The sequence below is a fragment of the Passer montanus genome, unplaced genomic scaffold (genome assembly GCF_014805655.1).
Source record: "Passer montanus isolate IOZ18808 unplaced genomic scaffold, ASM1480565v1 scaffold2, whole genome shotgun sequence".
NCBI classification, from domain to species: Eukaryota; Metazoa; Chordata; class Aves; order Passeriformes; family Passeridae; genus Passer; species Passer montanus.
Window position 1 is genome coordinate 3,104,489 of NW_024366591.1, and position 17,621 is coordinate 3,122,109.

At 40.0% G+C, this 17,621-nt stretch overlaps 1 protein-coding gene across 5 annotated transcripts in view; it reads right to left on the reverse strand.

The window, feature by feature from the left end:
• The window catches only part of PLEKHA7 (pleckstrin homology domain containing A7), a 149,072-nt gene that overhangs the window by 131,083 nt on the left and 368 nt on the right, over positions 1–17,621 (reverse strand). For all 5 annotated transcript variants that reach the window (XM_039707165.1, XM_039707164.1, XM_039707168.1 and 2 more), the window contains exon 3: positions 17,548–17,605. In XM_039707165.1, coding sequence (XP_039563099.1) covers positions 17,548–17,605 — 58 coding nt within the window. The remainder of the gene's footprint in view (positions 1–17,547; positions 17,606–17,621) is intronic.

Sequence of the window (17,621 nt, forward strand, 5' to 3'; positions counted from 1 at the left end):
AAACTGTAGGTATCATTCAGAGCTTGAATGAATGCTTGAACTCAGTTTCTCTTTGTGGCTCTTTAATTTTTTTTTTTTCTGGGTGTTAATCTAAATATTGAGTACATCTGGCCCTCCTATAAATCTGAGCATAATCCAATTCCTGGGGAAGGCTGCTGTTTTCACTGTCACTTCAGCAGATTCCTGAAAGGGAAGATTTTGTGCTGCTTGAAACTCTTTATTAAGGAATATGTGTAGAAACAATTTCAACACCTTCAACAACAGGCAACAACTTCCAAGACTGCCTCACTTTCTCCCACCTCAGACCATTAATTCTCAGATGTACCACTGATTGTGAGGGGAAGAACTGATAGACCACTACAATGAACAGATTTTTCTCTCCCGGAGCAAAGGTAGCACAGTACACGTTTTTCTGTTAATGGAAATGTGGCTGCAACAGCTTCAACTCGCTTACTTGGAAGCAGCATCTTTCACACAGGTATTATTTTTGCTGCTTCTCTAGCTCTCAGCCTGCCAAAATGATATTAAAAGTAGTGGCTCATTTGCAAGTGAACAAAAAAAAGGAAAAAAGCAATGAAGAAACCCTTTAAACTGAAGCACTAAAACCCTGATGGCCAGCCACAAGGAGGGGCCTCTCCCATCCTGAGCCTACAACACAGCACAGAGCACATTCTTTAACACATCGCTCTCTTGGCTGCATCTGCTCAACCAAGGGCAGTTTTGGCAGCCTCCCAAATTATTCCCTTTATTCCCCAGGACAGTCCCCAACAGCTTGGGTCCCTCACGCTGCTCCTCTCTGAGCAGTCTGCAGCGAGAGGTGTTGCTCTGTTTTTCCCAAAGCACAGCTCCAGCAGGAAGCTGCTGTGTGGAGGCACAGGAATGTCTTTTGGCAGCTGCCAGCTCACCTGCAGCAGCCCACAGCAAGGTCACATTCACCAAGGGCAGCTCCTTCCAAGTGCTCACATGGAGCTGGCAGCAGCACCCACAGCACAGAGAACAAGCAGGTTTGAAAGTGTTTATGTCTGAGACAGACAAAAAGCATTTTGGTCTTTTGCCTCACTGCAATAATTAAAACAAAAAAACCCAAAAAAAACCAAAAACAAACAAGAAAAAACCCACCACAAAACCATTTTACAATCTATTACAAAACCACATTTACAATCTATTACCCAATCTATTACAAACCCTCAATCAAGCACAAAATTTTAGTTAAAATATTAAGACAACTTTAGAACACAAGGTATTTTAATTATTTGAGTATCTGACACTTTTTCAGACAAAAGCCATCCATGTTTGGCTTTTACAAAGGCATTTTCAAAGTTTTCAGTTGAAGTTCCAAGAACTTTTTTTAAATACTTGTTATAAAATCAAATCATTTTTAAATGAAGTTACTGTTTAATAGTCAGTGAAATCACTAGGTAATTGCACCTGTAAGAGCACAGATGTTAACTCAAGAGTTAAATCTTTTTTTTTTTACAAGAGTCAGTGAGCTTTTTCTCAAAACTTGGCTTGTATGTAGCTGAGATGGAAGTGTCCCCATGAAGAGCAGGATGCACACATTGTATTTGTCATGGTCTGGGCCCCCCAGACAACAGAACACCTACAAAATGCTCATGGAAACACACCCATGGCTGGCAATGAACACCAGAGCAGATTCCTCTGGACAAAGCCCTGCCAGCCACGCTGCAAAGTTACTCAGGCAGTTCAGAAACTGCACAGGATTATGGTGACAGAGTTTAGCAACCAACATGACAACAGGGGGAACCAGTAGGATTGAGATATTTTCCAACATTTTGCTCACCCAGCGCTTGCAGTAAAGATTCTCAAATCAAAAGTCATTAGGCTGCATTCTTCCAGGTGGAACAGTTCAACAGCTCTTTTCTTCTTAAACACAACTGAGCTTTTCATCACTTTTGAAACCAATAAATCAATATTTCCTTCCAGAGTTATCCTTGCTTGTGTTTATTTTCTACATCCTGGTCTTGCTAAGGTTTATTATCAGCCACTGAACAAAACCAAGCCATAGGAAGATCTACAAAGCACTTATCTGGTCAAAATCCCAACCTATTGAAAGCTGCCACTTTTCCCACAGCTGTATGTAGTTCTCCTGCAGTACTTACAGAATGTAAGTAATAGACACATGTATGTGCACACCCACATAAAAGGAGTGAGATGGGTTGGGGAAGGAGAGAAAAGGCAATCAGAAATGTCCTTACTACCTCAGAATGGTTGTTAAGCCACACCTAAAACCGGAAGGGATTAAGTCTCCAGTCAGTAGTAGGCTTCCTCAGGCATATCATAAGAAAAAAGTCTCTCTCCATAATCCATCCCAGATCACTAACCTGAGTGTTGTCCTGGGATGTCTGCAGCTCTCTTAGTCCCTCTTTCCTGATCTTGGAAGGAAACTGGGTACAATTTCTGTACCCACCCTTCTTGACTCAGCAGGTCTCCTCTCCAGAGCACCAGCCTACCCATTGAGGCAGGGAGCACAATTTCCCAATCCCTGCAGGAAATAACTCCTCATAATCCTTGAGCTCGCTAGGAAGGTCTGTCATTTACAACATCACTTAGCATATGCATGTTTCAACAAATGGTATCGATTGCACAGGTCACAGGTATTTCACTTTTCTTGAAACAAGGAGCACTTCCCCATCAGCTACAAGACAAGAATTCAGGTGACAAGTGTAGGTCCCTCAGTTTACAGCTACTCTGAGTAGTTAAGGTAACAAATGATACAGGATATCCTTATATCAGGCAACTTTAAAAAGGCAGCTGTGACATTTAAGATAAGCTTCTTTAGCAGGCAATCTAAGAAGCCTATATAAAAAAACCCCACATTATTAAGAACATACTAAGCAGCAGCCCATTTGAGTGGGCTGGTGTGCCTTTCTTCCAAGTATTCAAATTACTGCTTTTCAAAACTCAATCTCTAAAAACTGTTGTTGTTTTAGTATTTCTAAAGTTTATTTCCAGAGAAACATTACATAAATAAAAACCTGTTTTTCATGCCCTGCAGAAACTGTTTTCAAGGCTGATGGGGGAGGGGGATATCAACCTAAGAGCTGGAAAGCTTTGAAGGGCATTCCTCTCCTGCTGCATTTCAGATTAAGTACAAACGCCTTCCTCTACTTGTCAGACCTGTTGACAAGCAAGTAGTTCTCCTCACGATTAACCACTTTTAAAAATAATAACAAAAAAACATTAAAAACTTCACAGTTAGAGTTATCACAGTCTATTTGAAAATCGAGTTAGTGAAAGGAGCCTTTATGCCAAACAATGGTAAAGATCCACATATTGAAACTGAAGGAAAATTAACATAAAAACATCTATAAGCTGAAAGTTTACTGCAAATTTTTGACTGACCCAACTGCATGAACTCCAGGAAAAACTTAGGACAGAATAGCTCCTACCATTTTATAAAGCTTTTGAAAGAGATGTAACTATTCTTCCCCAGCATAAAAAAAATACCCAATACAGAAATATTTCCTCAAAGCAATTTGTATCAGTAAGTGTAGTATTTATCATGTTTTTATGAAGATGGCAAGTACTCACCTTTCAGAAGATTTATTTATCCAGCATCAGATACCAAAAAAGCTTCCACTAGACACTCTTTGACCTGCTTGAGTTTCAGGAATACTCACTGCAAGGGGAGGGGAGAAGCTGCTAGCTATGTAATTATACATGTATTTTAACATAAACACGTTTTGACACAAACTGATTAGGAAGAGGGAATAACTTCACTGTCAAAATCTTCCAAGATTAGAGTCCTGCAACTTCCTTAAAGAATTGAAGCCGCTACAAAAGCAATTGTTACGTTAGGTGGATTGACACACAGAAAAAAAAAATATTATTTTTTTTTACATACAGCATTCAAAAGTCTAGAGGAGTGTGTTTTCATCAGTAGATGAAGTCTAAAGGCTTGTTTTTAAGACCTTGATGCCAAATCATCTAAGGAGCTTAAGGAGCTTTTCAAAATGCATGTACACATAATTATTTCGACACAATACTACAAAAGCTTTTCCTATCATATTTTTGGAAACTCTGCACTTTAACATCATCCTTGTTAATTTAATTTGCCCATAACATAAGGTGGTAAAGTAATTAATGTACTTCTTAACTACTTCCAAAATTTTGCTTAATGCTTTAGCTTCTGGGCAAGTACACAGAAAATATTTCCTTTTCTCATTTAGTAAATTCACTTAACAAGTATGTCAGAAGTGAAGAAAAACTACCAGGAACACACTTAAACCACTTTTTCTTCTTACAATTTACAACCCACTAGGAATGGGAGAACAAATTTACATAGCTTTAGATTAAAACCAGCTTGAAAAACAGAAAAGGAAATCAGAATTTACTAGTCAAAATTATCGGAAGCACTCAATAAAAAAGTACTGTAAGATTTAAAAAATCCATGTTTATCACAAACCATTAAGACATTTTAACTCACTTCAGAAGTGCAGTTCCAGTGGGACCCATGTATTAACTATCACAATTTCAATTGTTTTGTGACTTCTACTCCAGATCACCAAACATTCACTTCTGGAAACACATGGTGCAGCTTGAAATACCCACTGAAAGATTTCATACACCAAATTCAGAACAGTCCAAAACATTACAAAAAACCTACAAGTAAGCAAAAGTATTTAAATGGTTAAGCAGGGTACAGTTCATAATCAGAAGTAATTTTTGTTCATGAAGACAGCAGTTCAACCACTGACAACTGTAATTTCTCTGACTGTTACAGAGAAATTATTCTGTCTACCTCAAACAGTTAAAGCTTCCAGAAGGCTGGGTTTTCTTAAAATAATCCATTCCTAAGTGGCAGGTTCAGCTGTACCCTAAACTTCTTAACTAAAGCCCAACCAAAAGAAAACCAGAGTCAGCTGTGAGAGAAGCACACTCCCTTTAAATCAGGAGGATATCTAATTCTTCACATGGGCAGTCCTCCCAAACCATAGCACTCTCAATTCATACCTTCTCCATATTTCTACTCACCTCCCTGGCAGAGAATTCTTACACTGGCAATTTACCATTTTCACTGCAAACATCAGTAGCCAGAATAAATGGAATGTCAAGTTAATTGGCATGGAATTAAGTACAAAAATGAAGAACGCACTAGAATTTTTAATATATTTGCAGAGGTCAACAATCTCTCAATTTCTGTATTAGTGCAGAAGCAAGAAACCCTGTGACAGAATGCTTAAGAACACCATTAAATCAATCATGCTTAATTTGTATTTTCACCTACAACATTTACAGACACAAAAATTCACCAAGAACACCACTTCCAGTACATTCCTCTCACTCAGTTTCACCCAAAACTGTTATACAGACCCAACAACACGTAAACCATGCTCATTATCATTCATGGCATTCCTGGAAAATTAGATGAAAGGAACAAAAAGCTAAGATATCGTTAGCATTCTGGAAAAATAGAATTCTTGATGTTGAATGTTACTTTTAAACCGATTCCATTTGCATTAGTTCATTTGGAATTATCACAGTTTATCCAGTGCATTAACAGAATTTCTTATTCTGCTACTAATCACAGAAATCTTTAAAATCCATAAGAAGAAACAATTTGGAATTTTCTTTCTACAGAAAATAGATACATGATTCACTAGCAGCCCACTATGTATAAAAATTAAGGGTTTTTTCTATACTCCCCCAGCCCACAAAGAAAAAGCAACTGGGCTGATTACAATGTATCTCATCCTAAGTGATAGAAACTACTCAAGAAACAGCTGTGTAACAGTCTAAACACAAATTTACAAGTGTTTTCATTTCCACACACAAACAAGGCTCTTCTGCTCATCAATAATTCAAAGACTACTCACATTACTTAAAAACACAGTTTACAGCTTTACTTCCTTTTACGATTTCAGGGAACACTTGATCTGATTTCCACAAACCACAGCTTCCTCGAGCTCCTGCTGTCTGCCCAGCACAGTGACACCAGAACAGCACGCTGGCAATCAGAGGCACTCCCCAAATTGCTGATTGTAATTCCTCTATTGCACCTACTGAAGAAGAGGAGATGGATAAAAACTGGGCTCCTGTAGCTCCCCTCTCTCTGACTGCTGCTTTTCTGGTGAGGGAAAAGTCACACCATCCTACACAGGAACTTCGATTTTCGTCCTGGATTTCTGCCTTTAGGCCTTGTTATGCATCAATACCATTTAACAGTTTATTTGCTGACTGCTGCATCTGATCAATGGAAAAAATAAAACCTGGGACCGTCCTTACAGGCAATGCTGATGCAGCAAATGGTGCAGAAAGAGAACATAGATGGGGAGAAGGGGGGCAGAAATTGCATTTGAAACCATGCATATTATCCAACATAAATGCTGCTTCTGGCCTTTTCAAGCCCACACTACCTACTGTCCAAAATGCTTCATCTCTTTTTTTAATTTCTGAACACACAACACATCCAGAAGTCTACACTGAAAGGCTTTCAGTTCACTGCTTACCTACATTTCCAGAAGTACTTCACATCCTTCCTCCTCTTTTGCTAACTTTGGTTCTCTTCTTTACACAAAATCAGTTTAAACAGCATTTGCACAAGCTTCCAATATTTGGGACACGTAACTACCATTATTACTTAGAACTGAACCACCAGTTCAAGCACTGCCACTACTGCTCAGCTGCCCTCTGACCCTGCAGCCACCCCCCAAGAAAGTCACAGCTCAGATCCCACCTTCCCCATTTAAACAAGTGCACACAGCTGGGGAAGGTCTGCAGCACAAGTCTTACGAGGAGCAGCTGAGGGAGCTGGGGGTGTTTATCCTGGAAAAAAGGAGGCTTGGGGGACACCTTACTGTTCTCTTTAACCACCTGAAAGGAGGCTGTAGCCAGGTGAGGGTTGGCTCTTCTCCCAGAAACAGGCAACAGGACAAGAGGAAATGGCCTCAAGCTGAATCAGGGGAGATTTAGATTGGATATTAGGAGAAATTACTTCACCAAAAGGGTCATCCAGCATTGGAACAGGCTGCCCAGGGAAGCAGTTCAGTCACCATTCCAGGGCATATTTAAATTCATTGGCACTTGGGACACAGTTTAATGATGGACTCAGCAGTGACAGCTTAATGGATGGACTTGATGATCTCAAGTTTTGTTTCCTATCTAAATGATTCCTTGCTGTAGTCACTAAAAGGAGTAGATGTTTTCTCGTAGTGCAGAAATGTTGTTGAAGCTCTCCAGCAAAGACAAGCACACCATTGTGCAATGTCACTGCCCTTTTTTCTTGCAGTGCTAGGAGGAAACATGCAATTGTACAGTCTCATATTTCAATGGGACACTTCGAAAAAAAGATCCCTTGATAACAGAGTTTTCAGATGTTTTCCTTGTGCAGAAACCTACCCAGCACAAGGGTTATGTAAAATTTCAGCCTAATGCAAAATTTTAAGACATTTCTCCTAAAATCCTCCGGATCACCTGGGAAAACAGCACTGTTGTTGCAACACTTCAAATTGCTCAGTGAGGGAGAAACCACCAGACTTTAAAAATCCATATTATTTGTAAATCTCTCAGCAAGGACTATTCTGCATCAGTACAGCAGCTCCTGCTCAGCAAATACTGGGTATTATATTTAAATGCCGTAATCAGGTATTTTAATAACTTGTGTTTAACCTTGACACCGGATGCTCTGCGTTAGTAGCGTCTCCTAAAATCCTCCGGATCACCTGGGAAAACAGCACTGTTGTTGCAACACTTCAAATTGCTCAGTGAGGGAGAAACCACCAGACTTTAAAAATCCATATTATTTGTAAATCTCTCAGCAAGGACTATTCTGCATCAGTACAGCAGCTCCTGCTCAGCAAATACTGGGTATTATATTTAAATGCCATAATCAGGTATTTTAATAACTTGACACCGGATGCTCTGGGTTAGTAGCTTTAACTGTGACTTCTGCTTCTACCTGAAATAGTTTTTAATCCTTCAGCTCCAAGGAGAATGCAGAAGCAAAACCTGAATTCATGCCCAACAATCACATGCCACACCAAGGAAACATACCTAAAGTCATAAAAGTGAATGCTGTTTTGCTTCTTTCCCAGAGGACACTGTCACAGACGGACCTCAGTAATTTCAATTTCTCTTCCACCATTCTGGTGTCTCAGTATTTCCTTAGACAATTCAATATTCTCCAGGGAATACTGAAATTGACAATTGAATTGGCAATTCAACATTGTCCAGGGAAGGCAGGGAAATAAAGAAAGCAAGAAAAACTCTCGATCCAGAGATTTAGCTGGCCACCTTCTTAGGCGAGTTAGCAATAAGGGGAGAAAAACCAGACACTGGGAAATATGTTACACTGACACACTCCACTGAAGTAAAGATTTATCATTGCACATTTCAACTGAAAGGACTAAACATCCTGTGAAATGAGTATATCAAAGCCCAACTTTTACCTGTAATCTCTTCACTTGAAGAATTTCATGTAATGATTTCACATGAGAAATAAGTCATTGACTTTTATTTTTTTAATGAGTTCAAACTGCACCTCACTACAAAGCCATCTGGAAGAGCAAAAGGAAAGTGGTTAGGCTATTTAAAATTGAATACTGGGAATAATAAAATGCAGTGTTGAAGGAATAAATCACATCACTAAGTGAAATAGTTTTAGGCAATCAAGCATTTCTGTGCTAAAAAAGTAAAGCACAAAAGTAGCATTTAAAGAACAGCATTAAACTATGCTTTTCAAAGAAGGAAATAAAAATATCTGCTCAAAAGCCACTTGACAATATAATTGTCTTAATTGGAAAGCAAGTAAAGACTTTACCTTTAAAAAATTGCATGTTCATGAATTCCACTCTTTAAGTAAAAGAATTAAAATTAGGGCTAATATTCTGAGATGGCAACAATAAATATTAAGTGTTTGATAACTCATCTATGAAAAATGGATTTCATAATTTTGCAGATAACTTTTATTAATTTTAATTTTGTCCAGGAGATTCAACATGGCCTTGAATCACCATGTCCTCTGTGGAACAACTGTCTAAATCAAGATTTTGTCAGTGGTATCTCACCCTGCAAACAGCTAATGTTATCATTCCTGATCTTCAGCAAAAGGTACAGAAAATAGGACTGTTTTACCAGTCAGTGAAAATTACATAAAATGAATCATGCCCATTAGCACAGGTCTGTCTTCAGATGTGTTTAAAGATTTTGCTGAAAAAGATCAAACAGATCCATTATTCCAGGTGTTAGGATAAGGCCCAGTTATTTTCTTTGATTCAAAGCAGGCATTGAACTCAAGCACTCAGAAGTTAACATGCAGAGCACACATTTAAAACATCCAAAAATTAGCTTAAGAAGACACACATTTTAAAAAATAATTGGTCTTTGGCCTCTGATTAATGCTGCTTGATAGACAAACACTGCCTTCATCTTCTCATTGCTCTCCTTTATATAGGTATCAATTTCCTAAGTTAATCAAAGCAAATCTTCCTTCTCCCTAGAAAAAGAACAAAAAAGTAACTGCAAAAAGTAAAGAACAATAAATGTGAAAGTTAAGTGAAAGTTGCTGCTCAAGCATTTTGTCACTTTGAAGATGAATGTGAAACTATGACATTTTGAAGCAAACGTGCAACTTGCAAAAGGCAATAACTACATTTTTTCAGATTAAGTAAAACAGAAAATTAACAGCAGATTTCCTGCTTACTCATATTTTACAGAGTCTATACAGAGATTCTCAAAAAAGTCACCTGCATGTTGCAGAATGAATGTGTATTTTCAAATGCTTCAGTCAGCTCTTATTTCAGGATATTTGGTCTCTGGTAAGTAAATAAAAATATAATAAAAGTCCTCACTTGAGAAAGAACTGTAAATAAAATCCAGTATTGCTCAAACACTTCATTTCAGCAGTGCATCCCAATCTCATTTTAAAAGTTTTGGTGGTTTCAGCTGTACTTTTTATTAAACTAAAGATAAAATCTTTAAAGGTACAGATAAGCAATAAGGAAAACAAGGGTTTAAACACAAAACTTCAGGCAGAAAAGCACATACCTACTATGTATTGGTAACAAGATTTTGTACCTGTCTAGACAAGTCAGTGACATTCTTGCCAAGTACCCCATGGCAGACAATCAAAAAGAGAAGGGTTGGGTGCTTAACCAGATTCTTCTTGGATTTTAACATCTTTAATTACAAATGTGCTTTTAAATTAAAAGTTCTGCTTCAAAGGACATAGAGAAGACCTTGTAAAGCAGTCTAATAATGCTGTAGGAAAAGACAATTAAGCTATAAATAAAATGCCCCATCTATCACCGTTATCCAAACCGAGGCCATAATAAAAAAAAAAATTTAAAAAGTTTAAAAAGCACATCTAGGAAGCAAAGATGAAACAAATTAGATTTAGAGCAAATTAGAGTCCACAGTCATACTGGCTAGAACTGGATGTGATATTAAATAAATGTGATACCCACATTTATTCAAGCCAGTCTTTGCACAGATCCAGCACTGCAATACTGGAGCAGTACACTTAATCTGTATCAAAGAAATGTAAATATTTGAGATGACAGCAAACTTGGATCAGTAGTGAGGTTAAAACTCATTTTAGTATAATCCATCTGCAGCAAGTGGAATGATGGGAAAATGCAGGGTATAGAACACACATATTTCACAGCACACACTTCTCTTCTCTGAAGCACTTGCTAGGATTACTCAGGATTGCCAGACTTGCCTGGGAAAAGGTACCTTTTTGTTTTCTCCATTATAAAACACAAGAACATCTTGCACAATGTATTTGCTTGCAGATAGGCAATCCTTTTAACTAGGTCCAGTAGCTAGAGATTACCATTGACAGAATGAAGAAGCAACCTTCTTCAAACAAAACACATAGCATTAATATCAAGATTCTGCTGTCCCAAATATTTGAGATTCTCTCTTTTCTAGCAGATAATGGGTAATTAATAAAATTTAAAGTGTTGACTATATTGTTTCCTCATCTGATGTGACAGGCAGATTGCACAGTTATAAAAGCAATCTGAAACAAAACTCAAGGTTATGAAAACTACTTTTAAGACACACTTTTAATCACAACTGTATGACTGTACTTATGCTTAATCTTTAGACAGGCTTTCAGAAACATTGAAACCCTCACTGCCGTATACACCTTCTTTAAAAAGGCACAGACATTCTCCTGCACAGATCCAAGGAATGCAGAAGTGGACAGTACTTTATGAAAGAGGCTGAATGAAGTTTTTCTTACACATTAATGTTCAAAAAGCTGGAATGTGTAGTAAACAAAATGTGGAGGCTGGCAGCTTTGAATAACCAGTTCATGCCTTTGTTTCTGAGCTACAACACAAGGAAGCCACATAACCCCAACCAGAACAAAAGAATGTTGTTCCATTTCCCAGAAAACTTGGATTTCCAGAAGCACTCAACATCTAAAAAAGCATCTCACTCTAAGCATATGTTATCTTTGCTGGCCTCTTCAGGTAGTCAAAATTCACTTTTCCAACATGTGTGTATCTTGGAATAAAGGCAAACACAGATTAATGAACCAAGCCAATAAACCAAGCAAGTGGTGCAGCCTTGCTTTAAAAACAAACAAACTCCAGCACCTTCCCTTAGGTGCTCCTCCCTCCCCTAAGGAATGCACACAACATCCCTCTTCATTCACATACCTTGCTGAACCAAACCACGCGGCATTCTCCTTAGGCACAGTTCCAAGCTTGCCCTTCCAGAGGGCACTCTGAAACTCAGGCACCATGCACAAAGTACCCTTTTCCCACTTTCTGGGAGCTGGACTACAAAGCATTCCCTTTGCTCTGTGCAATTGCCAGCCATCCCTGCCCCAGCACAAATCCAGCAGCATTTACTGCACTCTAATGAGTGATCTCCCATTTGAACTGCCATCAAAAAGGACAGTGATTTGTTTCCCCAGCTGCAATGAAACACAGCTACTGTATCCAACCAGCAGATCCAATATTCCCAGCTCAATTCTGCTCAAAATCCAGGACAACAAAATGTTTTAAACAGGCTGTCTGAGCAAACCCAGCGCAGGAGAACGAAGGACAAGAGAAAGAGATGCAGAGAAACCCCTACAAGCAGTGAGATTTACTGTGTATAGTTCTGCTTTCCCACAGCCCAAGCGGAACACCTTCTTCCAGGAAAATTTAAAATGAGAAAAGGAAGGACCAAGGAACAGAGTTTCACCCAGCCTGGCAGCTTTCCTCCTGCTGCCAGGAGCCAGCAGAGGCCGCTGAAGACCATGGATCGCTCCCGCAGAACTGCGGGATGGGACAGCAGCTTCCCGACCCTCGCCTGTCACCACAACAACCACTTCTGGCATTTTTCTTCTGCTTCTCCATTCCACACCTGCTTTTCCGTGTGTGTAGTCCCCCTCAAGGGCAACTCCGGCCCATAGGCTCTCACTGGTGCCAGAATGCACATTGCTGCACTTGGTGCTCTCAAGCTCACCCAACTAGGGTTTCTGCCCCTTGCTGAGGAACAACTCCAGGTTTCTTTCCCTTAAAGTTTCCCCACGACACTCCATAGCACACAGAACTTATTAATTTCACCAGAGACTATCCTCACACTTTCTGGAGATGGTGTGAACATATCATTTTAGGTGAAGTTCTTACGTGGTTCCAGCTACCCAATTTTTATTCCACTCCAGGAACTCTCCCCAGCTCAAACTGGCCATGCACAGTGAACTGAACCCTACATTAACTTTTATTTAAGCACAGGGTCAAGAACCACAAAGGACATCATCTACACAAATGAGGTCCTCATAATGAGGCTCATCACTATTCCTCACAGCAGCTAAGTGCTCCAGTATCTTTTACTTCTACAGCAATAACCATCATGAAGAACAGAGCAAGAAATAATAATTTGTTTACAGCAGGTCAAGAAACATCTACAGTAAATAGTGTTTTAGCCCACCTAAACATCCACAAAAAAAATTATTTCATTTTCAACATCTTACTAGGAGTGGAGAAGACAGGAATTTCTTCAGGGCAGAAGAAACCTGTTGATTAAATTTATTAATGAGATTATAAAACAATCTTCTCAGATAATCAAAAGGACTGAACTCAATAATCCAGATGGTTTCTTCCCCTTTGGGCTTCTGTGATTAAATAATCATTAAGTGGGTATCATCTGTAGCCCACTGTGGGTGAATCTGAGCTCCTGTTTGGTTTTCAGTGAATGTACACGCTTGGCACGGCAGAAACAAAGTTAAAAAGGCAGACTTCTGTTTAGTGTGCTTTGCTCTTTTGCTATTTCCAAACACTTGAAACACATACCATGCATATTTCCTACACACAGTACAGGCTAAATACAGGAATTAAAGAATAACAGTTGCAAACAGTTACTGACTATTGCTATGCCAATTTCATGGGTTTGTTTCTTGTACATCCACTTTGTTACCCAAAGAAGAGGCCAAGTTGAACTGGAAACTGACTTTAGAAACAAATAAAATGTTAACTTGAGATATTTAAGTGCTGATTTCTACTTTTTTGTTCCTAATTCTAGGCTACAATTTGAAAGCATGATTACCTTTCAGATGTGCAATACCATTGCAGCTTTCAAAAAGAACCTCTGTAGCACCAGTACACACTTTTAACATATTTACACACAAGCCAGTTGGGTATCTAACAATGCAAGAACAGATCCTTTCACACCAACAGCCACCTCAATCTTTGAAAGCTGTAAGAAGGTAGTGGAAAAGCATTCCACACTTTCCAAGCTTTCTAACTTCCCCAAGTTTTTTGGATCATCACGAAAAGAGAAGCAAATGGAAAGAAAAACCTGCACTGTAATGCACACATGCACTGCTTTACCATCACCTTCCTCACAAAGAGTTTGCCAACCACAATTAACATTTCACACCAGCAACCCAACCAAGAGAAACAAACCAGAGCCAGCACTGTCCAGTTTTCATTCAGCTCCACATATGCTCAGCAACAATCTTTCTGCAGGGACCCTCCCATAAAGCACTTGCCCCACAAACACAAGGTATTTGAAAAACATCAGTAAATAAACAAAAGCAGAGATGGAAAAGTGTGATGCAAGCTGTATTCAGCACTCAAAAATGTGGCAACCATGATACTTTCAAAGACTACTACATGGAGATGCGGAAGAATCAGTTTATACATCACTTATTTAATGGTTTATTTACTGATTTTATGATAAGAGACAGCACTGCCCTAACAGGGTTTGCCACAATCAAGAAAACCTGAGGAATATTTAGAACAGAGAAAATCATTTACAAAGATATAGATGAGCATAAATAGGAAGAAATGGAATGTAGCTTCCTAAATTACAGTTCTTAAATTTTAAAGCAGTAAAGAAAAAGAAGCTGCATGTTTCAGTCAATTGGCAGCATTCACATGTGCTGTCAGTGTGGGCATCTTCCCTAAATAGGCAAACAACCTAAAATGCAGAAAACTGAGAAATTTTTGAAGCCAAGAAAATGTTTTTGTTGCTTGAAAGCCTCACAAAAGCTCACTCCAGCAGAGGACTCTGTTCACTCACATGCAACAAAGATGACTTCATGTTGCAAGAGGTGCAGAGAAGAACTACAGGAGAACCAAACAGATGGAGAGCCCTTCTCAAAGGGCTGCACAAAGAACTTGGCTTGCTTAGCTGAGCAAAACAAGGCTAAGAGGGAAGGTGATTTCAGACAAGCATCTCATGTAAACAACCAAGGGGAAAACAGTACCCATTCAACTTCAGGACAGCTGCCCAAGCACAGAACAGCAAAAAACATTCTAAACCACAGCACGTTCATTTGGAAAGCTTCTATCCAACAGAAGTGGAGTTTTGGAAATTTTCAAACTCCCCTTAGGTGGAAAGGGGAGAAAAACTTACCTGGTTTTGATATGAAGCTTGACCACCTTATAGACCTTTGTTTCACTTTATGATGTTTCAACCTTTTGTTATACAATATGATGTTTCAAGCTTGTCCACAGTATTGAAAGAAGCAATAAACACATGGAAGTAAATGGACATAAGATTTCATAAGTTTTTTTTTACATCAAAGACATCTCACACCCAATGTTTTATCTAATATTTCCATGACCTCTCTACCAGAAATCAGTTGTGTAAGTGGAGTTAGCCTGTATATATTTAAATAAAATGTTCAATTGAAGTTATTTGAAACCACAATACTACTTAATAAAACTTATAATTTCATTAGAGAAATAATAAGATTTACAAGATCCATTAAGTGGCCAATGTGGTAAAACTAAAATAGGCTGCATTAACTGTGGAAATTATCACTAGGGGGAGGGGTTACTTGGAATGTTCCTTCTGACACCCTTCAATAAAATAGTATCCAAGGAGTAACAAGGCACTTGTGAAATTTCTGTAGACAACACCAGACTGGAAATGTCACCAGTACAACGAGAACTGGGTAGTTATCCAGGAATGTTGATGGGTTTTGAGAGCTGGAATGCCAGAAAATGGAATTTAATAGTACAACATGTGAAATCATGCGTTTAGGGACCGGTAACCTTCTCTGTAAGCTGAGAACTCATCACGTGGAAGCAACACAGCAGGAATGAACAGAGCAGTGAGGTATGGAAATCATCATCTAAGGATACTGATGTTGACATGAGCCCAACAAGAGCTCAGTATGCTCACAGAAGAAAAAATGAGAAATTCCATTAGGCTCAGGAAGGCTCTCAGAGAGGTTAGAGCAGTGCTGGGGGAAGTATCACTGCTGAAGAGTTAAATATTGTATTCCATATCAGGAGGATCTTTGGTCTCAAGCAGCTCAACTGAACAGATTTATGTTAAAACACTACTTTATCTCCCCACAAAATTTTGCTTGGCTAAAGGTGGCTGAGTTTATTAAACTGCTCAGTAAAATACACACTCCATTCCTTATTTCATTTCCTGCAGCATTTCCAGTCCAAGGTAAAGAGCACTATTAGCACAAGTTATAAAAATGCACTGCACAGAACCCCAATTCAATGGATCAGAAATTAAAAGTTTTGCAACTGCCTGACAAACAAGACAAGAGATGGTGTTCCAAACAGAGCAGTTGGGAAGAGGAATTTAAGCTGTTCTAAAATCACACTAGTAAGTTTCTGGAAAAGACAGAAAAACAAATAGATGTATTTCCTACACCTAGAAGTTTACGTACCCATGTAAAGGATCTGTTTACAGTACATTTGCAGACTGGACATTTTAGAGTTCCATCTCTGGCCTGTGCAACCAGCAGAACTTTTATTCCTTCCTTTCAACACACTGGCCATAGATAAAGTGTGGCAGCTCCAAGTGTTACTGAGCTGCTCTCCAGTGCTTTGCTACTGCCTCCTCAAGAGCCAAGGGCTAAACTATCTGCCCAGCACTGTCAGGAGTTCTCTGGCTCAGACAAATGAAGATTGAATGCCTTTTTTCTTCTCTGTGGGTGAAAAAAGGACATTTTAGGATCATCTGGAATTTTACTTAACAAATATGCTACATGTGAGGCATTTGCTATACCTTCAGCCAATTGCTCCTTCACCCAGCCCAGTATGGTTTGGAAGCTTGATACTTAGTAAAACCTCAAGTTACCCAAAGATTTTGGGGTACACTCTGCAGGCATTTCAACCCTGGACAACTGTGGCACTGCTGTCAGCAGTTATTGGGGCAGTACTGAACAACCTGGGAGCTCTGCACTGGAGCCATGAGACAGTCTGAGCATTTTCCAGTCCTTTTCTGTTGGTTCCACTCAATTTGTCAGGCATTCAGATTTGCAAAGGAAAACGCAAAGACATCACACATGACACGTGACTCTATATCCAAGATGTACCAGAGTTTTACTCATTTGATTAAATCTCTACTTTTACATCGGTGTTTGTCTTCGTAAAAGCCTTATATCTGCGATGTTTGAAAGAAGCTCTCTTAGTTATCCTACTTTACTGCAGCACGCCGGCATCTCATAGAATAAAAGCATCTCATAGAATAAAAGCATCTCAATAAGCCGCACATCCCTGCTTGTAATTGCTCTCTGAACAAGAAACGATCTTGTTGTTTGCCACATGAAAGATCCCGACAGCCACCACCAGCCCTGGCAAGGCAACTTCATCCGCTCAGCCCCGTCTCCGGGAAGAGACACTGGAAGCCTTTCACTTGCAAAACTTCCCGGGGCTGCGTCCACAGCCTCGAGCCATTTAAAATAACAAAACCACCATTCACCTTCCACCTCGGCCGGCGCTCCGCAAGGCAACGCTCCACCTGCCGCAAACCTCACCGTAAATAGCGGGGAGGGGGGAGCAGCCAGCTCGCAAACACAAATACACACCAAAAAACCCCAAAAAAAACCCCGAAACAAACACGGGAAACTGAAGTGCCGCCTCCAAGGAAACCTGTTGCTGACCACCGCCGGAGCGCGGCTGGGGGATCCCGCATCCCGCCGCGCCCGGAGCCAACTTTCCCGCTGGCACGGCGGAGCCCGGAGCCGCTGTGGCCGGCGAGGATCATTAACGAGCCCGCGGACGCGCGGGGTCGGTGCGGGGGCGGCCGCGCTGAGCCCGGGCCGGGCCGGGGCCGCGCCGCCAGCGCCCCCCGGCCCCGGGCGGCCAGAGCGGGGCCGGGAGCGGTACTCACTCGATGAAGTAGCTGGCGCCCTCCTCCGAGAACCCCTCCTCCCATCCGCGGGGCAGGTCTGCAAGGCACGGGGG